Source organism: Amblyraja radiata, chromosome 15 (genome assembly GCF_010909765.2).
Source record: "Amblyraja radiata isolate CabotCenter1 chromosome 15, sAmbRad1.1.pri, whole genome shotgun sequence".
In the NCBI taxonomy this organism is placed as follows: domain Eukaryota; kingdom Metazoa; phylum Chordata; class Chondrichthyes; order Rajiformes; family Rajidae; genus Amblyraja; species Amblyraja radiata.
The window spans coordinates 52213338-52238612 of NC_045970.1; the positions used below are offsets into that span (position 1 = coordinate 52213338).

General features: G+C 44.2%; 1 gene segment (V, D, J or C); it reads right to left on the reverse strand.

Moving 5' to 3' along the window:
* LOC116981513 lies at window positions 1–25175 on the reverse strand. The segment is given in 8 exon segments: window positions 1–383; window positions 1528–1848; window positions 8484–8801; window positions 15518–15820; window positions 16180–16500; window positions 23709–23765; window positions 24658–24930; window positions 25066–25175. Coding segments are annotated over 8 exon segments (2019 nt in total).
* Between the last annotated feature and the right edge of the window lie 100 nt (window positions 25176–25275).

Sequence of the window (25275 nt, forward strand, 5' to 3'; positions counted from 1 at the left end):
TTAGATGCACGATTTAAAACTGTCGGTCAGAACGATTGACACATTAACTAAAGTAGGTTTACCGTGAGCCTTATTGATACTTCTGACTAAATTCGTGGCGAGGGACGGGTGTCCAACCAAACAGCTAAAGGTGGTCCCCTTCTCCCAGTCCTCTGCAGTCACTTTTAACTTGCTGGCAACCGAGCTGGAGCCGTTTTCCTTGTCGGTGTCAAGTTGGATGGTGTAACCCGAATCCAACAGGGTGTCGTTGGCCATCCAGGCGACGTATATGTCTGACGGATAAAACCCGGTGGCGAGGCAAACGAGCGTGGCAACTTTCTCGGCTTGAATCTCTTCCGATGATGGGTGCAGCAGGTAGACTTTAGGACGTTTCATTTCGGTAACTGGAAAGAGAACAAAACCCGTTGAAAAAGACACAATGATTTGCAGATGCTCGAATCTTAAGTAGATTACAAACTGTTGGAGGAACTGAGCGGATCAGATAGCATCTATGTAGGGGAATAGACAAGTCACCTATTTTCAGATATGCTGTTCTATCTGTGACCTAAACTTCACTCCCCATTCCATCTTTTCGCTAGATTCGGGGCGTTAACATATCAATGAAAGCAACAAATGAGGAGATCACCCGGTGCTTATGCTCTCGCCAAATATATGATGTATTGCATTTCCCCCTGTGGGATAGAAAGTTTAACATTTAGAAACTTATTCTTTCATATCTGCGGAAGCCTATATTTTTCGTTTCAGATACGTTCAGATAGTTTCACAGGAAAGGGCCCCTAGGCCAATCGAGCTACGCCCACCATCGATCACCCGTTCACCATCGTGAATCTCTGGAATTCTCTGCCACAGAATGTAGTTGAGGCCGGTTCATTGGCTATATTTAAGAGGGAGTTAGATGTGGCCCTTGTGGCTAAAAGGATCAGGGAGGGGGTATGGAGAGAAGGCAAGTACAGGATACCGAGTTGGATGATCAGCCAATTTCATATTGAATGGCGGTGTGGGCGCGAAGGGCCGAATGGCCTACCCCTGCACCTATTTTCTATGTTTCTATGTTTCTATGTTTTAAGTGACCCCAGTTTCTCATCAATCATTATTCATCTTGGCAGTTTACAGAGATTCATATTGGCAGTTTACAGAGGGCAATTACCCTACACACAAACACGTCCTTTGTATGTGGTGACAAAGCGGAGCACCGGGGGGACCTGGTCAGAGTGCGAACGTGCAAACGCCAGTCACAGAGCATCGGAGGTCAGGGTCGAACCCGGGTCTCTGGCATTGTGAGACAGCCGCTTTATCAGCTGCGTCCCCCCCCCCCCCCCCCCCCCCCCCCCCCCCATCCATGCTGGCACGGGTGGCGTGAACGTCCTATTCTGATGGGTTGCCATTCGCTGCTAAATGTAGGGCTTGAAGCATAAGCTGAAGGACAATTCTGTTATTTTCATCCTATCACCTCGGCGCGGGATAGTTATGACTCAGACTTTATTGCATGGACTATAATGGCTCTGAACGACTGTTAACTCTGCTTACCCTTGGAGCTTGTCGTGGAAACTTTCACTGGTGTTGGCAGATCACTGTCTTCTACAAAGCACAGGTATTCAACCCCACTCTCCCACTCTTCGACGCTGACCCTCAGCTTGCTGACGACGACAGATTTACTTCCCCTCCACTCAGGATCCAGAGTTTGTACCCCTTCCATTCTCAGACTCCCATTCACTCGCCACGAGACCTTGACGTTCTGCAAATCGGTGTAAACGACTTCACAAACAATAGTTGCTTTCTGAAGCGTCCAGATCTCTTCAAATGAAGGTGTTTGTATGGCAGCATTGATGTCAACCACATCGCAGTCTCCTGGCAGGAAAATAAACGGGAGTGGTTATTTTCCTTCCGAAATGTTGAAGCTACGGATAATAACAACTGTAACCGGGTTAAGTGTAACTATTAATTCTACTTACTGCATATTCTCCATAGATTTCTGTTTAGCTAAGAAGGCTCCTCCCCCATCGTGCCTTGGTTCCTGTCTTTTTAGGTTGATGTCCTTAGTAATATTTCCATTCACTTATACGCAGTGCAAGAATTACACGACCTGACTTTAACTAGAACCGATTTCGCGCGTTCCGGGGATGCAAGCATTCACCCTCTCGTCTCTCTGAAGATTGTTAGCATTTACCACTGGCTTGAACAAAAGGACCAAATCGTTTCTCTCTTTCATTCTCCAATTTAATTCTAAAACCTCCTTAACCGAAGGGGGCGAGTAAATCGAAAGTTCCTCTCAGTGCCCAATCGCCATGTTTGACAGTTATTTCCTCCATTAGGTGGTGGTGTGGGGGGGGGTTAATTATTCGAACAAAAACCACTGCTGGATGGGTTGACATTCAGTACACCCTCGTTTTATGAAGTGACTTTTTAATCTGTTCAGTATCCCCAGAACGCGCGTAATCTGTTCAATTCGTGGTGAATTAACCAGAATTGGCAAACCGTGTCTTTAATCTCAAATTAAAGCGACCACTGTGGTTTCTTACATGATCACGTGACCAAACACAACAGTGCGAATGTATTCCGCGGGTGTTCTCACCAAATGAATTACGTCGGAAATTATTTAAACTACAACAATGTATTCATCGACAACGACAACGTTTAATTTCCAACAGGTTGGATAAAGCACAGTGTTTTGTTTAAAAAGGTTCGCCGTGAAATTCGCCCACTATGTCAATAGCATAGAGGGCATTGTGGTCGATAATGCTGATGTCCTGAAGAGGGCAGAAGCTCTCTGATTTAGCTGACTTATTTGCCATCAATCTTTATCATTGCGCTCCTTACAAGATCTGTTATTTTTTAAAACGTATATTTTGATTTATAGTAACTGTTCTGTACTGCCTGGCGCTGAATGAATATATTAATGATAGTTAGGCGTAGAGAGAGGAGGTGGGAGGGGTGTGGGGCTGGGGGATTCGGATGGGATGGGGTTAGATTGCGCACATGGCGGTATTGGTAAAATAGTAGACAAGCGACAATAAATGCGATTTCCCCAATTAAACGTGTTCAGAAAGTGGAAATGTATCCCAAATATCCAGCCGAGCTCTATTAAATCCTGGTATCTTTCACTTTGCACTACCTGATGTAGTTGTATATGACATGAGTGTATTCATTATAATACGATTTGCTGTACAACGCGCAGGCAAAGTTTTACACTGTATCGCAGTACACCTGACAATATTAAAGCAATGCACTACTGCTGAAATCCATTATAATTGCAAACAGCTATAAGTGACTCAGCGATGGTAGGATATTGTAAAGTTCCATAATCACCACTGAAATGTGTTACTTTGTTCAACTGTTGCAGTCCAACTTCTGTTCTGTAGGGTATGCCAGGTTGTCAGAGTATCAGGCTATGAACCAAGCGAAGATGAAAAAACTAGATATTTGCAAGGCAGAAAGTGTGAGCGTGGATGAGAACATGCAAGTGAGTGTATTCCCGGAATTACAAACCACATGTCCATCTGATGTCTGAGGCTTGGGAGGTGGTGTCAGTACAGCATGGGTGAATAATAGCTGCGCATCTTTTAGATGGTAAATAGTGCAACCACCGTGCACCAGTGGGGCAGTAAATAATGGTTCGTGGTCGAGTGAGCTGAGGCCAACATGGTATCACGCAGATCAGCACTGGGTACTCTAAATCCGTTTGAATAATTTGATGGGGGGGATTAGATTAAGTGAAGCTACATTTGCTCTTAGTGCAGGTTCTATGGAAGTATGGGAAATATGGAGGATTTACTGGGATAAAGACGTTCAACAAATGGGTAGATGCTTCGCAGATAAAAAATAATGTGAAAATATATGACGATATCGACTTTGCTAGAAGCAAATGGAAAGATAGAGTAAGCTGGCCAGAGACTGAATGGTAAAAAGTGTTGCAAGCATCGGAAAGACAGACAGCATCTGGGGAGAGAATGGACAATAAGACTGAAGAAGGATCCCGACCCGAAACCTTGTCTGTCCATTCCCTGCACAGATGCTGCATGAACCGCTGAGTTCTTCCTGCAGCACTTAGTGTTTTGCTGTAGAATCCAGTACCTGCCGTTTAATGTGTCTCCAGAGATGAGATATTGGTGTTCAGAGATGTCCTCGTATCCTTGGGCATGAACTATTGCAAATCAAGTGTAGGTTGTCAAAATTGTAGTTTAGAAAATGGCAGCACAAATTGGAATGGAACTTTCTTTACACAGGCATGGACAAGGGCGTGTGTTAAATTGTTGTGAATTGAGTTGAACCACATGCCGACATCTGACCTAAACATCTCTTTTGAATGCATCCAGTGAATCGTTCCCCCACTGCCTTCTGAAGCAGAGAATTTCACAAATTCACAACTCTCTGAGTGAAAAAGTTTTTCCTCATCTCAGTTCTAAATGACCTACCCCTTATTCTTAAACCGCGGCCCCTGGTTCTGGACTCCCACAACATCGGGAACATGTGTCCTGCATCTACCGTGTCCAATGCCTTAATAATGTTACATGTTTCTATAAGATCTCCTCTCATCCTTCTAAACCCCAGTGGATACAAGCCCAGTCGTTCCATTCTTTCATCGTGTGACAGTCTCGTTATCCCGGGAATTAACCTGTTGAACCTACGCTGCACTCCCTCAATAACAAGAATGTCTTTCCTCAAATTAGGAGACCAAAACTGCACACAATATTCCAAGTGTGGTCTCACCATGGCCCTACATGGCCCTTATAGAAACTTATAAAATTCTTAAGGGGTTGGACAGGCTAGATGCAGGAAGATTTCTCCCGATGTTGGGGAAGTCCATGACAAGGGGTCACAGCTTAAGGATAAGGGGGAAATCCTTTAAAACCGAGATGAGAAGAACTTTTTTTCACACAGAGAGTGGTGAATCTCTGGAACTCTCTGCCACAGAGGGTAGTCTAGGCCAGTTCATTGGCTATATTTAAGAGGGAGTTAGATGTGGCCCTTGTGGCTAAGGGGATCAGAGGGTATGGAGAGAAGGCAGGTACGGGATACTGAGTTGGATGATCAGCCATGATCATATTGAATGGCGGTGCAGGCTCGAAGGGCCGAATGGCCTACTCCTGCACCTAATTTCTATGTTTCTATGTTCTATGTTACACAACTGCTGAAGGACCTCTTTGTTATTCTACTTAAATCCTAATCACGTATAGTACTTTCGCTGACTGGATAGCACGCAACTAAAATGCTTTTCACTGTACCTCGGAACACGTGACACGAATAAACGAAAGTAATCTAAACTAAAACTACTGAGAGCTCTTGTGATTATACTATGATGGTCGCCATTATTTGAGTTGGTGCACGATATGGTCCGGTTACGACGATACGACGATGCGATTATATCTCCCAGGAAAGGTTATACGATACGATTGACAGGTCTTCATTATCTCAACAATTATTGGTCTTGTATACCTTCTGAACCTTCTGAATCTGTAGCCGGCAGGACAGTACTCTGCATATCGCCAACTTGTATACTGTCTTCCCTGTGGATTGGGAACTAATGGCGTAAATAACTCCCGCATTTAAATTAACACATTTTGCTTCGTGAGTACCGCTTTATAAATGTTACTGTTATCCCAGACCCCCACCGATAATTAGCTGCGCCTACGTTTTGCCTCCAATCAATGAATCGAAGATAATCGAACATCGCCAGGCTGCTGAACAGAGAATTCCAGTGACTGGATTCTTAAACCGCTTTCCATGCCGTGCACATTGCGAGTTTGCCATTTAAGCAACTTACTTATCACTTCATTATGTTATAAAAGACGCAGGAGTAGAATTAGGCCATTCACCCCACTGATCATCCAATAGATTGAACATAGATTATTTATCTATCTACTGGCTAATGTCGCGTCAATTAATACTCATGGATCACATTCTACCTTAACGGAGAGCAGTCTGATTACAAGTGTGATCCATTAGTCCATGATCGCGGATTATATTCGAAGACGCCAAGGAAGGTTCCATACACGGTGCCATTCCTGAATTACGACCCAAATATACTGTCCATGCTACACCCTATTGGGATCTTATCACTCGTGGGGCACTTTAAAATGTCTCATGCAATTGGCCTCGATTATTAAAGGGTTGACGGTGGATATGCAATGGAAGGCATTTAAAGACTGCATGAATAAACCACAAAAAATGTTCATCCCAGTTTGGCAAAAGAATAAATCAGGGAAGGTAGTGCATCCGTGGATAACAAGCGAAATCAGGGATAGTATCAAAACAAAAGATGAAGCATATAAATTAGCCAGAAAAACCAGCCTACCACAGGACTGGGAGAAATTCAGAGTCCAGCAGAGGATCCACAAATGGATTAATTAGGAAAGGAAAAATAGATTATGAAATAAAACTGGCAGGGAACATAAAAACCGACTGCAAAAGTTTTTATAGATATGTGAAGAGAAAAAGATTAGTTAAAACAAATGTAGGTCCCTTACAGTCAGAAACAGGCGAATTGATCATGGGGAACAAGGACATGGCAGACCAATTGAATAACTACTTTGGTGTCTTCACTAAGGAAGACATAAATAATCTGTCGGAAATAGCAGGGGACCGGAGGTCAAATGAGATGGAACTGAGTGAAATCCAGGTTAGCCGGGAAGTGGTGTTAGGTAAATTGAATGGATTAAATGCCGATACATCCCCAGGGCCAGATAGGCTGCATCCCAGAGCACTTAAGGAGGTAGCCCCAGAAATAGTGGATGCATTAGTGATAATCTTTCAAAACTCTTTAGATTCTGGAGTAGTTCCTGAGGATTGGAGGGTAGTTAATGTAACCCCACTGTTTAAAAAGGGGGGAAGAGAGAAAACGGGGAATTACAGACCAGTTAGTCTAACATCGGTATTGGGTAAACTGCTAGAGTCAGTTATTAAAGATGGAATATCAGCACATTTGGAAAGTGGTGAAATCATAGGGCAAAGTCAGCATGGATTTATGAAAGGTAAATCATGTCTGACGAATCTTATAGCATTTTTCGAGGATGTAACTAGTAGAGTGGATAAGGGAGAATCGGTGGATGTGTTATATCTGGACTTTCAGAAGGCTTTCGACAAGGTCCCACATAAGAGATTAGTATACAAACTTAAAGCACACGGTATTGGGGGTTCAGTATTGATGTGGATAGAGAACTGGCTGGCAGACAGGAAGCAAAGAGTACCAGTAAACGGGTCATTTTCAGAATGGCGTGCAGTGATCAGTGGGGTACCGGAAGGCTCGGTGCTAGGACCCCAGCTATTTACAATATATATTAATGATTTGGACGAGGAAATGGTCTCCAACATCTCCAAGTTTGCGGATGACACGAAGCTGGGGGGGCAGGGTTAGCTGTGAGGAGGATGCTAGGAGGCGGCAAGGCGACTTGGATAGGTTGGGTGAGTGGGCAAATGCATGGCAGATGCAGTATAATGTGGATAGATGTGAGGTTATCCACTTTGGTGGCAAAAACAGGAAAGTAGACTATTATCTGAATGGTGGCTGATTAGGAAAAGGGGAGAAGCAACGAGACCTGGGTGTCATGGTACACCAGTCATTGGAAGTCGGCATGCAGGTGCAGCAGGCAGTAAAGGAAGCAAATGGTATGTTCGCATTCATAGCAAACGGATTTGAGTATAGGAGCAGGGAGGTTCTACTGCAGTTGTACAGGGTCTTGGTGAGACCACACCTGGAATATTGCGTACAGTATTGGTCTCCTAATCTGAGGAAATACATTCTTGCCATAGAGGGAGTACAGAGAAGGTTCACCAGACTGATTCCTGGGATGTCAGGACTTTCATATGTGGAAAGACTGGGTAGACTCGTCTTGTACTCGCTAGAATTTAGAAGATTGAGGGGGGATCTTATAGAAATTTACAAAATTCTTAAGCGGTTGGACAGGCTAGATGTAGGAAGATTGTTCCAGATGTTGGGGGAGTCCAGAACAAGGGTCACAGTTTAAGGATAAGGGGGAAGTCTTTTAGGACCGAGATTGGAAAAACAGTTTTCACACAGAGAGTGGCGAATCTCTTGAATTCTCTGCCACAGAAGGTAGTTGAGGCTAGTTCATTGGCTATATTTAAGAGGGAGTTAGATGTGGCCCTTGTGGCTAAGGGGATCAGGGGGTATGAAGAGAAGACAGGTACGGGATACTGAGTTGGATGATCAGCCATGATCATATTGAATGGCGGTGCAGGCTCGAAGGGCCGAATGGCCTACTCCTGCACCTAATTTCTATGTTTCTATGTTTCCATGTCTCCCCGAATGAAGCAGATATCCGATAATATATGCGGTATTTCGGTTGATATTTTTATACCGGACCTTCAGAGAATCCCGATTACTCCTCCCCTGCTTTAAATAAACCGATCAACCTGGTCTCCCAGTAATCTAGATCTGATCATTGGAGACCTTTGGTGGTATTTACCTGCTAACTCCCGATGAAGTGCGCATATTGACTGTGTGTATTTTGACATGTTGCCTTTACCTTTCGGGATCCGGATGCTTTGCTTTAGAGTGGATTGTGAAGGGAGGTGCGAGACTACACAGGAGTATCTTGCTCCTTTCTTCCAATCGGCTGCTGTCAAGATGAGAAGGCTCTTTGTGCTGAACAACTTGCCCTGTTCCAGCGCCGCGGGGAAGTTTGTAGCGTTAGAGAGGAATGCGGCTCCGTCTTTCTCCCAGGAAACAGTTATATCGTTTGGATAGAATTCTGTGATCAAACATGTCAGTGTCGCGGAGTTCGCACTTTCAAGCTCCTCTGGAGATGGCGGCAAGAGACGGATTGTTGGTTGCACTGGTTTGACTAGAAGGGAAAGTAAAGCAGAATTATTCTTCCAATAATTGATTGTTCCGTTCCGGGACACATGACAATAAACCACTCTTGACTCCTGACAGCAGTGATGAAATGACGCTCTATATATTTAGGGAGCCAGGAAGGTTCACACAAGGAATGGCTACACAAGGAACATATCAGAGTGAAAGTAGGCAGATAATTAATAGATGGAGTTCAACCCCGACGAATGCGACTAGATGCATTTTGGGAAATAATAGCGTTGCGGGGCATATACGGTAGGTGATAAGTCATTAAGGAATGTTGATCAAGTGAAAGACTAACGTTAAAGTTCATAGTTTCTCGAAAGGAGCGACACGGATAGACAGGACAGTGTAGTGTGGCTTACATGTTTTCACCGGTTAGGGCATACAAGTTGGAAAGTTACATAACAACTTTCCAAAATACATGTTAGGTAGGTACGCGACGCTTGGAATATAGATGGCAATTCTTGGCGCCACGCAGTAGGACGAATACCACAGCGCGGGAGAGAGCGCAGATGAAATGCACCGGATGTTGCCTTAATTAGAGGACTTTAGTTACTAGGGGAGGTTTGATATGCCTGGTTTGTCTTTAGTGAAGTAAAGGAGACAGAGGGTGAGATGATAAAGGCATACAATATTCAGAGACACATATTCAAAAGGCTTCCCCCTCGCTGTTGTATCAATACTAAAGGGGGATTTATTTAAGCTGGGAAGAAAGTGTTTTACGTGCTCTGGTTCCACTTTGCAAAGACGGGGCACTGCTAGTTTGATCGGCCTTTGAAAATCAATGATGGAAATGAGGGTGGAGGGGGGTACGCAGGGGTACGGCGTTCCCCTAGTTTTCAATTTCCAGCTCGGATGTAATGAATACTGCAGAAAGATTCCAGCCGTTTCTCACTTTATTCAACTCAGCCGAAAAAGATTTGTTCACATAACATAGAAACATAGAAACATGGAAAATAGGTACAGGAGGAGGCCATTCGACCCGTCGAGCCAGCACTGTGATAATTGTGATCATGGCTGATCGACCCCTATCAATAACCCGTGCCTGCCTTCTCCCCATATCCCTTGACTCCACTAGCGCCTAGAGCTCAATCCAACTCTCTCCTAAATCCATCCAGTGACTTGGCCTCTACTGCCCCTCTGTGGCAGGGAATTCCATAAATTCACAACTCTCTGGGTGAAAACGTGTTTTCTCACCTCAGTCTTAAATGACCTCCCCTTTATTCTAAGACTGTGGCCCCCTGGTCCTGGACTCGCCCAACATTGGGAACATTTTTCCTTCATCTAGCTTGTCCAGTCCTTTTATAATGTTATATGTTTCTATAAGATTCCCCTGATCCTTCTAAACTCCAGTGAATACAAGCCTAGTCTTTTCTATCTTTCCTCATATGAAAGTCCTGCCATCCCAGGGATTAATCTCGCGAACCTACGCTGCACTGCCTCAATCACAAGGATGTCCTACCTCAAATTAGGAGACCAAAACTGTACACAATACTCCAGATGTGATCTCACCAGAGCCCTATACAACTGCAGAAGAACCTCTTTACTCCTATACTGAAATCCTCTTGCTATGAAGGCCACATTCCATTCGCTTTCTTCACTGCCTGCTGTACCTGCAGGCCAACTTTCAGTGACTGGTGTACAAGGACACCCAGGTCTCGCTATACCACCCCCTCACCTAACCTAACCCCATTGAGATAATAATCTGCCTCCTTGTTTTTGCCGCCAAAGTGGATAACCTCTCATGTATCTGTATTATACTGCATCTGCCGCGCATCTGCCCACTCACTCAACCTGTCCAGGTCACCCTGCAACCTCCTAACATCCTCTTCACAGTTTACTCTGGCACCCAGCTTTGTGTCATCCGCAAACTTGGTAGTGTTGTTCCTAATTCCCTCTTCCAAATCATTAATATATATGGTAAACACTTGCGGCCCCAACACCGAGCCTTGCGACACTCCACTCGCCACTACCTGCAATTCTGAAAAGGACCCGTTCACTCCTACTCTTTGCTTCCGGTCTGCCAACCAATTTTCTATCCATGTCAACACCTTACCCCCATGTGCTCTAATTTTAGTCACCAGTCTCCCATGCGGGACCTTAACTGCCACTGTTGGCACCCGTTAAGAGCCAGTAGTTAACAGTAGTTATACAACGTGTCATCAATACACCGATCCACATTCCTCAGTAAATGTAATTGTGTTTTAACGCCGCGTTCCTTTGACTAAAATTAAAGGGAGAATTTCTTAAACTCACTATCAGGGCTACCGGACCGCGAGCACTGGCTCAGGTAAAGTCGCGTTATTTTATTATTCCACGTTATTTTATCTGCCTCCGTGCCTCTCTCTCTCTGCCTCCGTGCCTCTCTCTCTGCCCCCGTGCCTCTCTCTCTGCATCTGTGCCTCTCTCTCTGCCTCCGTGCCCCTCTCTCTCTGCATCTGTGCCTCTCTCTCTCTGCCTCCGTGCCCTCTCTCTGCCTCCGTGCCTCTCTCTCCGCCCCGTGCCTCTCTCTCTGCCTCTGTACCTCTCTCTCTGCCCCCGTGCCTCTCTCTCTGCCTGCGTGCCTCTCTCTCTCTGCCTCCGTGCCTCCCGCTGCCTGCGTGCCTCGCTCTCTGCCTCCGTCTCTCTCTCTCTGCCTCTGTACCTCTCTCTGCCTCCGCGCCTCTCTCTCTGCCTCCGTGCCTCTCTCTCTGCCCCCGTGCCCTCTCTCTGCCCCCGTGCCTCTCTCTCTGCCCCCGTGCCTCTCTCTCTGCCTCCGTGCCTCCCGCTGCCTTCGTGCCTCTCTCTCTGCCCCGTGCCTCTCTCTCTGCCTCTGTACCTCTCTCTCTGCCCCCGTGCCTCTCTCTCTGCCTCCGTGCCCTCTCTCTGCCCCCGTGCCTCTCTCTCTGCCTCCGTGCCCTCTCTCTGCCCCCGTGCCTCTCTCTCTGCCTCCGTGCCCTCTCTCTGCCTCCGTGCCCTCTCTCTGCCTCCGTGCCCTCTCTCTGCCTCCGTGTCTCTCCCCGCTCTCGAAAACTCGATGATGTATTTTGGGAGGTATTTTGGAGAAAGGAGATGCATAAAACGTGCACATTTTAAAAAATCCGGTTTCGGATATACAAAAGCAAATGAAAGGCTACATTTTCAAATGGGAAATGATGCTTAAGAAGCTAATAGAAAACTTGTATAATTCATTGGTTTTGGTACAGTTGGAATTCTGTGTTCAATATTTCTGGAACGATATGTCCTTCAGCTAACAAAAATAATGAATAATTAGTCTGAGCTAGTCAATTAGTTAAGTAACGCTTGGCTAGCAGTCACCGTTGAATGGTATTCGATATACTAGTTAAGAGGGAAGGATGAGTCGGAAAACAAGGCTCTAAATCTAAGTAAACTTTGGGAAAGTGAGGCAGAAGAGTAGACTATGCAGAGCATTGACAAATAATGTGAAATGTTCCAAGATCTTCTTGGTAATAGACCTGTACATTTTGAATTGAATTGAAATTATTTGTCATTCAAAAATAAATGAAAAGAAATGAATGTTATCCATAACAACTAAGTTCAGGTAGACAGCAACATGGATAAGGGAGAGCCAGTGGATGTAGCGTACCTGGACTTTCTGAAAGCCTTTGATAAGGTCCCACACATGAGATTAGTGGGCAAAATCAGAGCACATGGTGTTGGGGATAGGGTATTGACATGGAATGAAAATTGGGTGGCAGACAGGAAACGAGTAGGATTAACGGTTCCCTTTCAGAATGGTAAGTAGTGACTAATGGAGTGCCTCAAGGCTCGGTGATGGGACCGCAGCTATTCACAATATATATTAATGATTTGGATGAAGGAATTATAAGTAACATTAGCAAATTTGCAGATGACACAAATCTGGATGGCAGTGTGAACTGTGAACAGCATGCTATGAGGATGCAGGATGACTTGGATAGGTTGGGCGAGTGGGAAGATGCATGGCAGATGCAGTATAATGTGGATACATGTGAGGTTATCCATTTTAGTGGCAAGAACAAGAGGCAGATTATCTTCTGAATGGCAGGTAGATACAAAATTCTGGAGTAACTCAGCGGGTCAGGCAGCATCTCTGGAGCAAGGGAATGGGTGACGTTTCGGGTGGAGATCCTTCTTCTGTATGGTGTCAGATTAGGAAAAGGGGAAATGCAGCGAGACCTGAGTGTACTGGTACATCAGTTACTGAAAGTAAGCATGCAAGAAATAGCAGGTAGTGAAGAAAACTAATGGCATGTCGGCTTTCATAATGAGAGGATTTGAGTATAGGAGCAAAGAGGTTAAAGAAGGAACTGCAGATGCTGGAAAATCGAAAGTAGACAAAAGTGCTGGAGAAACTCAGCGGGTGCAGCAGCATCTATGGAGCGAATAAAAGGTTCTTCTGCCGTTGTACAGGGCCCTGGTGAGACCACACCTGGAGTATTGTGCGCAGTTTTGGTCTCCTAATTTGAGGAAGGACATTCTTGCTATTGAGGGAGTGAAACGTAGATTCACGAGGTTCAATTCCCGGGATGGCAGAAATGTCATATGATGAAAGAATTGAACGATTGGGCTTGTATCCACTGGAATTTACAAGGATGAGAGGATATCTTATATAAACATAAAATTATTAAGGGATTGGACATGCTAGATGCAGGAAATATGTCCCTGATGTTGGAGGAGTCCAGAACAAAAGGCCACAGTTTAAGAATACGGGGTAGGCCTTTTAGAACGGAGATGAGGAAAAACCTTTTCACCCAGAGTGTTGTGAATTTGTGGAATTATCTGCCTCAGAAGGCAGTGGAGGCCGACTCGTTGGATGCATTCAAATTAGAGTTAGATATGGCTCTTAGGGCTAGTGGAATCAAGGGATATGGAGAGAAGGTAGGATTGGTGTACTGATTGTGGATGGTCAGCCATGATATCATTGAATGGCTCAAAGGGCTGAATGGCGTACTCCTGCACCTATTTTCTATGTATCTATGTAAAATGCTGGAATAACTCAACGGAACAGGCAGCGTGTCTAGACAGGGGGAATGGGAGACGTTTCGATTCGAGACCCCTTTTCGTACAGATGTCAGGGATTTGTGGGTCAGAGATAGAAAGCAGTCGGAGACAGTAAGACTGGTGGGAGAACTGGGAAGGGGGAGGGGATGGAGAGAGAGGAAAATCAAGGGCTATTTGAAGTTGCAGAAGTCAATAAGCTACCCAAGCGAAATATGAGGTGCTGTTCCTCCAATTTGCACTGGGCCTCATTCTGACAATGGAGGAGGCCCATGAGAGAAAGGTCAGATTGGGAATGGGAGGGGAATTGTGTGAATTCGCAGTTTTATCCTGCGCTATTTAATCCAAGGGCGAGCGGACAAACGGACGAAAGCAACGATCATAGAGTGCAATAGATGACATTTCGGGTCAAGACCCTTCTTCAGACTGAGTCAGGGGAAAGAGGAACAAGAGATATAGACGGTACTAAGGACAAATGAATGGAAGATATGCCTATATCTCCCGTTTCCCTTTCCCTTGACTGTCAGTCTGAAGAAGGGTCTCGACCCGAAATGTCATCTATTCCACTCTATGATCATTGCTTTCGTCCGACTGAGAGAGAAAGATGCAAGAAAGCAGCTATGACTTATAATACACAATAAACTAGATTATACATACATAATAAACATGTTATACATTCTTGTTACATGGGTATGACCACACGTAACCCCCCCCCCCCCCCCCCCCCCCCACTTCATCCCAAGCTCAGCGTCACGGACCTTAGAGTACCCATAGTTCCTAAAATCCACCTCTATCACTGTTGAAAATGATCAGGTGTATGAAGGTGGGCGGTGGAGGAGTTATTGAAACAATGGCAACATAAAAAAGGTTTAGTGTATGTAGATTGGCTACAGCATGTTAGCCAAATAGAATGCTTAGTAATTATAACCCAGCCTAATTATAACATTCATAGTGTAAGATCCTACACACTGTCTACAAGTTAGAGTAGCAGTGTGAATGTGTGATGACCTGCTGTGTAGTTGATGACCTGAACAATAAAGATGCTTGTGTTTCAACCCGTGTGAGTTTGAGCTCTTTACGGTGTAGAAATAGTTTCAATAATTATCAGCTCACTTTGGTGCTCAGTTGCCCGAACGGCCCGATGCTATGCGGTAGAACTCAATTAATTGATCAAACAGTTCAGTTCAACGAAACATTAGAAACATCAGGGCGGCACCGTGGCGCAGCTGGTAGAACTGCTTCCTCGGAGCGCCAGAGCCCGAGTTAGATCTCGACCTCGGATGCTCTCCGTATGGAGTTTGTATGTTCTCCTTATGCCTGTGTGGGTTTCCTCCCATTGCTCTGTTTTCCGCAAAACGCGCGGGTTTGTAGGTTAATTAGCCTCTGTAAAATCTGCCCCAAGTGTGTTGGGAATGTATGCGGAGATGGGGTAACAGAGAACAAGTGTAACCGGATGATCGGTGGTCAACGTGGATTTGGTGGACCTAATGATGTTTTGATGCTGTCCATCTAAACGAAATAAATTATAGCTGAATCGATTGATTATCTCCCTCTTTCGCCCTGACCTCTGTATCAGTTTTTACCCCCCCCCCCCCCCCCCCCCCCCCCCCCCCCCCAACTCATCTTCATGCATGTTTAGCTCTGTAATCTGACTTCCATTAGTTTTCTTGCTAGTTCAGTATGTACACCGTTTTGCATTTTCATTGTTGTTATTGCACGCACCTTCAGCCTTCCGTGTCCGCTGTGATACCGGAGTAGCTGATTGATGGTCCCGCGCCGAGCACGAGTACTCCACTCCGCTGTCCCATTCTGTGAGGTTACTGGTCAAGCGGCCGATCGTCAAGTACTGGTTCCCGGCCTTGGTAGCTTGATCGGTTTGAATATCAGCAACTCTTTCCTTTCCATCCACTGTCCAAGAGATCGTAACTTCAGTCGAAGCTGTGGCGATCACTTCGCAGACCACGGTCGCAGTTTTGTTGAACCAAATTTCTTCGACGGTGGGATCTCTGAGAAATATCGCGAGGTCTGGCAATGACATTGAGACAATGGTTTATTGGTGGCGAATCAGTTGTTAGGCAAGAAGCTCAATTTCAACCGTTTTTGATTTCTACGTATATCAGAGATTATGGAGAGAGGGCAGGAGAATGGGGTTAGGAGGGAGAGATAGATCAACCATCTATGGCGGAGTAGTCTTCATGGCCTAATTGTGAGAGATTATTATTTCACAAGTAATGGGTCACATACTAACAACTTAATATAACATTTCTTTATTAACTTAGTGCATAAATCGCCATTCTGTGCGTACTTATGTTACGTCATAACTATTCAAATACTGAGGTTGAAAGTAGAATTGTTTTATCTAGGAATTAACGGCCACCCTTTACCTGATGTCTTTTGAATGTCTTTTTGGAGGTTGCTGCCGGTTGCAGAGTGGGAAACTTGGCAGGAGTATCGGGAACCGCTGGCCCAGTCGTCAAGCGCCACCTTGAACACACTAGTCGAGGTAAACGTTCCGTCTGCAGTTTTAGCTGGGGGGGCAGTGGTAAATCCGGACTGTACGGCCTGTCCGTCTTTCTGCCAGTTCACCCTGATATCTTGGGGATAATATTCGCCGATGAGACAAATCAGTTCGACAAAACCCTTTGCCTTTAGTTCGTCAGATGCAGAGTAGGAGAGGTTGATGATTGGTGGTGTCGGTTGTTTTGCTGAAATTAACAACATTAAACATAATTTTACAGCTATGCGCAGATGTTTTCTACCTTGCCTTGCTCAATATTCACCCTCAGCCAACTTGCAATTCGTACGATTAAACCAGTCTCTGTTTTTGTGACATTCTGCTGGACATTAAATATCGAAAATGTGTCCCACATGTAAACTATGGCGACATATTAATAACTCAGATAAGGCTGTAAGACAGTTTAGCTGTAAGCCAGGGGCGAGATGAAATTTAGGCGTATCATTTAGTACATCGAAATTATTGCCCGTACTGCCATTTAATTGTCTTATAATTTCTGTGAAAATTCACCTAAAGTACTATCTAGAAAATACGATTAACTCACAATAGACACTGATTAATGTACACCTTCTTGAAAACTAAATGCGTCTGAGAAGCGGGCATTTTGCCAGATTCAAAACACATAATATTTTTATTGTCTGCACAATGGAAAACTCAGTTATTCCTCGGATGGGCCAAATGCATGTTGCGATCTCTGCATGTTTAATTTATTTGTCTTACTGCACTTGTAATTTGACGGTGGCTGCGGTGTACTGAATCTGGGAGGAAACATGACGATGTCGCAGTGTGTCTGCTTAGTTTAGAGATACTACACGGAAACAGGCCCTTCGTTCCACCGGGCCCGCGCCGACGAAACAAAATTTCGTTCAGACCGAAAGGTCTGAATGACAATAAAACGAATCTAATCTAATCTAATCTAATCTAATCTAAGCGAAGATCTCGGAGAAAACCCACGCAGGTTACAGGGAGAACGTACAAACGCCGTACAGACATCAACCGTAATCGGGATCGAACCCGGAACTCCGGCGCTGCATTCGCTGTAAGGCAGCAACTCTACCGCTGCGCCACGATGACTGCCACCGTGATAAATGTGCTTAGCTGATCAAGGCCATAGAGTTATAGAGAGACATGACACGTAAAAGGATTTGAGTACAGGAGCAGGGAGGTTCTACTGCAGTTGTACAGGGTCTTGGTGAGACCACACCTGGAGTATTGCGTACAGTTTTGGTCTCCAAATCTGAGGAAGGACATTATTGCCATAGAGGGAGTGCAGAGAAGGTTCACCAGACTGATTCCTGGGATGTCAGGACTGTCTTATGAAGAAAGACTGGATAGACTTGGTTTATACTCTCTAGAATTTAGGAGATTGAGAGGAGATCTTATAGAAACTTACAAAATTCTTAAGGGGTTGGACAGGCTAGATGCAGGAAGATTGCTCCCGATGTTGGGGAAGTCCAGGACAAGGGGTCACAGCTTAAGGATAAGGGGGAAATCCTTTAAAACCGAGATGAGAAGAACTTTTTTCACACAGAGAGTGGTGAATCTCTGGAACTCCCTGCCACAGAGGGTAGTCGAGGCCAGTTCATTGGCTATATTTAAGAGGGAGTTAGATGTGGCTCTTGTGGCTAAGGGGATCAGAGGGTATGGAGAGAAGGCAGGTACGGGATACTGAGTTGGATGATCAGCCATGATCATATTGAATGGCGGTGCAGGCTCGAAGGGCCGAATGGCCTACTCCTGCACCTAATTTCTATGTTTCTATGTTTCTATGTAACTAGTCATTTGGGTTGTCACGTCCACACCTTCCATTTTTACACTAAACCGTTTTACTTCTCCCTACATTCTCATCAACTCCCCGTTCCCACCATCCCTGCATTCTGCCACGATGGACAATTCACAGTGCACAACGGGGAAACATTTGAGGCAATCACAGAAAGCATATGTAAACTCCACGTAGAGAGCACCGTGTGTGAACATCGAATCAGGGTCCCTGAAACTACCCTTCCAGCTGCATTGTCGTACCTCCCACTACCCGCTTCTGAGAAGGACGAACGGTGAACTATTCCAACACCATTTTCTCTTTGTGAAATCGTTGTGAAGTGCAAACACCATACCTTCAAGTATACTAAGATGATTTCAGCATTATTCAGCCTGTACACTTAACTATGGCCGATGTGACTGTGTGAGGCAGGACGCAGATATTCGAGTATGTTACCAGAATCCACAATAGGCTGCGTGAATTCCTTCGGGTTGAGGCGGTATTTCCAGCTTGAATGGATAGTTTCGAGTATTGTGAGGGACTAATTAGAGTGAAGCTGGGTATGTTGAAGTTGGCGTTATTTGGCTGGACCAGCAGCTGTCGTCCAAGACCATTGATGTGGCCTCATTGATTCAATTCTCAACATACCAATTTAAATTCAACAACCTAAATGACCTCCTTTAAAAAAAATACCAGTCCTGTAACTGGAACTAAGGATTTTTGCTAAAAAAACATATCCTGTTCAATAATATCCTTCAAGGAAAGATGTAATTGGAGGACCCGGAGAAAACCTACTTGGTCACAGGGAGACCGTGCAATCTCTACACAGACAACGTCCGAGGTGAGGTTCGAACCCAGGTCTGTAAAAGGCCAGAGAAAGCTAACATAATGTTACCGTTTATTGTAAATGAACAGAAATGGGTTGGTCATATTTCAGTTATGTAGAAATACATAGGCAAATACAACGAGCACCGCTTATGACTGTACTGTTCTTGTTACTAAATCACAGATGGGGAATATGTCACTTCAAAACGGAGCACCTTAAACAAGAACAGTAAAACGCACCCTCACGAGTTACATCGTGAGACCACACCTGGAGTATTGCGTACAGTTTTGATCTCCAAATCTGAGGAAGGACATTATTGCCATAGAGGGAGTGCAGAAAAGGTTCACCAGACTGATTCCTGGGATGTCATGACTTTCATATGAAGAAAGACTTGATAGACTCGGCTTGTACTCGCTAGAATTTAGGAGATTGAGGGGGGATCTTATAGAAACTTACAACATTCTTAAGGGGTTGGACAGGCTAGATGCAGGAAGATTGTTCCCGATGTTGGGGAAGTCCAGAACAAGGGGTCACAGCTTAAGGATAGAGGGGAAATCCTTTAAGACCGAGATGAGAAAAAAAAAATTCACACAGAGAGTGGTGAATCTCTGGAACTCTCTGCCACAGAAGGTAGTTGAGGCCAGTTCATTGGCTATATTTAAGAGGGAGTTAGATGTGGCCCTTGTGGCTAAAGGGATCAGGGGGTATGAAGAGAAGGCAGCTACAGGATACTAAGTTGGATGATCAGCCAAGGTCATATTGAATGGCGGTGCAGGCTCGAAGAGCCGAATGGCCTATTCCTGCACATATTTTCTATGTATCTATGTATCTGGCAGAGATTAATTCATTAAAGCAGAAGCGATAATATTTGATTAGTCTCATGGTTGAGATTGACGGGCTGCCTGGTGAAAGAAGCATAGAGTCATAATGCACGGAAACAGCTCTTCGGCCCATCTCGTTCAATGCGACGAAGATGGTCCTACTAATCAATGCCCATTTGCCCTCGTTTGGCCCATATTCCTCTAACCCTGCCCAATCTGTGTCCCTGTCAAAGTGGCGTTTGAATGCTGTTAGATTGCCTGCCTGAACTACCTTCTTTGGAAGCTCGGTCCATTTACTCACCATCCTCCTTGAAAAGAATTCCCTTCAGGTTCCTGTTAAATCTTGCCGATGTTAAATTAAACCTATGTCCTTGTTCTTGATTCATCTAACCCACGTAAAAGACTCTGTGCATTCACCTTATCTATTCTCCTCATTATATATCACACCTATATAAGATCACCGTTTAGCCTCCTATGCCCAAGGAATAATGTCCAAGCCTGCCAAATATTTCCCTATACTTCAGGCCCTGAGGTATCCCGGTAACATCGTGGTGAGAACAGTTTGGGCAGTCTAGATTGTACCCGATGTCGTTTAGAAGGGTGAGAACCGACCTGATAAGATCTGTTAAGAACTTGGTGGTGATGCGGCAGACGTGGAGGGGGCACTCTACTAGTGGAAGACATCTGTAACTTGAGAGAACTGCTTATAAATAACGGGTCGCCCATTTAAGACAGAGAGGAGAGAGGGAGTGAACATTGTGTTCCTCCTCTCCCTCAGGTTTGCACATCTTTGTATCCCTCTTCCTCAAATAGTATCAGCAGACCTTTTGCATATTGATAAAGCAGGCGCAGATAGACACTTGCTAAGTGAAGTGCGAAACGATTACTGCAGGTAAATCAGAGAGTCGAGTTTAGAATTAACATAGAAACATAGAAAATAGGTGCAGGAGGAGGCCATTCGCCCCTTCGAGCCAGTGCCGCCATTCATTGTGATCATGGCTGATCGTCCCGTATCAATAACCCGTGCCTGCCTTCTCCCCATATCCCACGACTCCACTAGCCCCTAGATCTCGATGTAACTCTCTCTTAAATCCATCCAGTGATTTGGCCTCCACTGCCCTCTGTGTCAGGGAATTGCATAAAATCACAACTCTCTGGGTGAAAACGTTTTTTCTCACCTCAGTCTTAAATGACCTCCCCTTTATTCTAAGACTGTGGCCCCTGTTTCTGGACTCGCCCAACATTGGGAACATTTGTCCTGAATCTAGCTGTCCAGTCTTTTTATAATTTTATATGTTTCTATAAGAACCCCCCTCATCCTTCTAAACTCCAGAGAATACAAGCCTAGTCTTTTCAATCTTTCCTCATATGACAGTCCCGACAGAATTAGAATTAGATTAGACATACAGGTAAATGGCAGGGTAGATATAAGGGAGGAAATTACATATTCGCACTCCTCATTTGTAAAGATTACGGAGTGGTGGATTAAATCAGAGAGAAAGACAGCATTTCTGGAGGACATCGATAGGTGACGTTTCTGGCCGGGACCCTTCTTCAGACTGAGCAATTACATTTGTCTGAGGAAGGGTCCCAACCCGAAACGTCGGCCATCCATGCGCAAGAGATGCCGCCTGACACGTTCGAGGTAGGGGTGGGGAGCTGACGGCTGTGGTATTAGATGAGGAAACTGCTTTAATGTATTCTTGGGGAGGAAACATTGTCAGATTTTACAACCCCACTGCAATCATGGGCCATGTTCTATAGATTAATTGCTCTTAAGATCACGTGCTTGTAATTTCTATTTAGATTTTTGCTTTTGATATTAATGTTGAAACTAAATCAATTCACGTTTACAAAAAAAGAGTTTCAAATGAAAAGTGTTGAATTTCGAGAGTAACAATGCAGCAAAAGTTATTTTATAAGCGTTTAAACATAAAGAAGGGTGCTTACAAGTATGTATGTGGTCAATTTATTTGGGGACACCTGAACCCTCAAGTGGAATCTTCGGCGAAACGCAAAGTACTGGAGGAATTCGAATCCGGAGTCTTCTTTGGACTCGGAAAAAGCGGCCCTACACAGTCTGTCCATTCACTCCACGGACGTTTCCTGACTCGATGAGTTCTTCCAGCACTTTGTGTATAGATCAAGTTATTTACATGGATGAAGACGCACCGTGGCGCAGCGGTAGAACGGTGGCCTTACAGGACTTGCAGCGCCAGAAAGCCGGGTTCGATCCCGACTTTGGGTGCTGTTTGTACGGAGTTTGTACGTTCTCCCGTGACCACGTGGACTTTCTCCGAGATCTTCGGTTTCCTCCTACACTTTGGCTTGGTTTAAGTGCAAATTGTCCCTGATGTGTGTAGGATGTGCGGGGATCGCTGGTCCGTGCGTTGGGCCGAAGGGCCTGTATCTCTAAACTAAAAACTAAATGCAATAATTACGTTGTTTTACTCCGCATGCAAGGGTGCCATAATAGCGTCAGAAAATGGCATAATGTTTCAGTGTTTTGGGGAGGAATGCTCTGGGGTTTTTTTATTGCAGCTAATGCACAAAGTAATATTGGTGGCATTGTTACATATTTTTCTCATGACTATTTCTCTGGAATTGTTACGCTGCCATGCTGCAAACTCCATTCTACAGTTTGTGCCATCCCCTTCCCTCTACCCATTGTACTTGAGTTGCCTTGATTGTATTTATGTTTGGCATTATCTGATTGGATTGGATAGCATTCAAACAAAAGTATTTCACAGAACCTTGCTATACGATAATAATAATAATAAAGCTAACAGCTAAACATATTTCATCTCTGTATTAAACCCCGTTGCTCAGTAATCTTTGTATTGCAAAATACAGTTTACCATTCTCCTTCAATATCACGAGTTATTACGAGTCAATATCATCCGATGGCTCAGGCATCGAATACAAGAAAGCACATCCTATATATGTATGTTTATAGCACATCCTATATATATAAACCTACATATATAGGATGTCCTTTCTTGTATTCGATGCCTGAGCCACTCAGAAGCACTGACATGTCATCCAGCAAACTCTGCAATACAGCTTATCTTATGATCGATTGTAATACGTTGCGAATTGACCGAGAAACATTTGGTGGGAGCGGAAAGACCCAGGATATTTTTATGTCCTGTTTTGTGAATGCTGCATTGAGTATGTTATTAGATTCAGTGCATCTTATTGGTTTGTATGTAGAACGATCTTTCACACACCACGAAAAACCTCGAACACTCCGATCATCAACGTTGAAATATAACCGGCATGATCACTCGCTTTAGCGACTGAAAACTTCAAAGCATATTATCAGCTGCTTTATTCTGAGCTATAACGCTCTGATTTAAATTATGTCATGTTTTAAATTTATGAAGAGCAGATAGTTTTCCCTATTCCAGAAAGTAAACAAACTTTTCCCAACGAAGGTCTGCTTGGCAAATCCCCTGACTATAAGTTGACGAAATGCTGTTTAAATTTCTATTGACTTCATTCTTCACTGGAGGTCAATGCCCATTCAAGGTTTTATGTCACCCGCACTATAACAAAGACAGAATCCACCTTTGAGAGACCAGGTTTCCTGTATATAAACCTATATTGGTCGCTCATGTTAGTTAATTCAAACTCCAATATGTCTACATATATAAATACATATTTTGATAATAATAATATTGCAACAGCTGTTATCGGGCACGTTATCGGGGGTTGGGACGAGAAGTGCTGTACAAGGAAATTTGCGGATTTCGTTTTGCAAAATTACATTTTTGTTGAGTTACCCTTTGGTCCAGCTGAGGAATGCAATAGAATGTTGATATTTAAGAAAACTAAACTGACAGAGAATCAAACCAATATTCCAAAAATACACTATATTCACAATTCACACCAATTCATCGATAATCTAAATTATTCTTACCACGAGCGAAAATAAAGCAACAGAATACCAAAGTAAAAGTATTAAAAGATCACATAAATAGGTCACTTACCACGTTTCACAGTCAGCGTTGTGCCAGCTCCATCATAGTCACACAATGATTCACTTCCTCGTAAGGTCAGGGCAAAAAGTGTAGTTAAAGATAAGGTGTTGCAATAGGTTCTTCTAAATATATCATTTTAACTACAAAAATTTAATTCATGGGTTGCGGTCGGCAAAATCATTCGTTGTTTCCTTCAGTTTTCATCCTTATGATCTTAAGTTTCCCCTGATCGTTATGTGTTGCAATACCAGGTCGTGTGATCCGGAAAACGGAATTCCGCTGATTGAACAGTGCGAATGTGGGGACATTGGAAACAAAGAAGAAAACTTAATTTGACACCATATCCAACCATATCTCTGAGCATAGAGATCCCATTCACGGATGGTTTATTCGTTGTTTTGGCAACTTATTATCCAGTGGATGATTATAACTCGTAGCCACTCAAGATATTTTGGTCATATCAACGTTCTGCTTTGAATACGACGGTAACACTTATATAACAATCACGAAGTATACGGAGATAAAACTCTGATATGTCCAGCCGTGCTTGGCAAAAGCAGTGGGTATTTGGCAATTACGGTTTCAATTGCTGAAGAAATGTTTCGTATTCATTTTTGCATTGAGAACTTCTGGGGAGGTTTGTGTATTACGGGGATTGAAGATTCGCCACTGTGGGTACCATATACCCTATATATACCACAGTGGTAAAGCCCAGCACAATAATAGACCCACCTGCGCAACTGGTTAAACAGCGAAACTGCATATCCAACTCTCCCGACTTCGGCAAGTGACGGGTGTCACCACATCTGACCACTCATTGCCAATCCGCCCTCGTCCAACACAGGATTCAGCAGCTAATTTGGTCATTTTATGTTCAATTCAAGTGAAGCGATCCATGATTTCTTCAGAGAAAGAGAAACACAGTGTATTTGTATTGCATGAACTGCAGGTTAATCACGGTGCCTTCCCTGGCAGACGTACGTGGCCGTGTCATCAACGGCCAGGTTCCTGATCTGCAGGGAAAATGTATTTTGCTGTCTGTTGACTTTTTCAACGTATCGTCCTCCAATCGATATTCGATACCGTCGCGATTGACCCGGTTTTTGCCGGAACCATAGTGTACTATGCAGCGAGTAGTAGTTATCACGTAAAGCGCACTGGATGGTCAGAGTTTCGCCGGTTACTTTTGTTGCCCAACGCGGTGTTTGTTCCACACGTGCACTGAAGGCACCTGAAGAGAGAAACCCCATATTTAATTCATTGCTTATTTGAAATAATGTACGGTTCAACACGTAATGACAGTCGCACAAGGTGGACGCACTGCACTATTACAATTAATAATATTTTAAAATCAAACTGCACTCACTCGATAACCAGGCCAAAAGTATTGAAACACAAAAAACATTCATGTTTTTTTCACGATAAAACAATGGTTAAGCAGAGAGTGTACTGGAGCTTAGCGTCCACTGTCTGTGTAAACATGCGGCTCTCAGCGAAGACCTTATAAGCCTCAAGAGTCAGAGCTCATTTGCATAAAGGCGTTGTGAAACTGCACTGACTGCAAATACATTTCGGG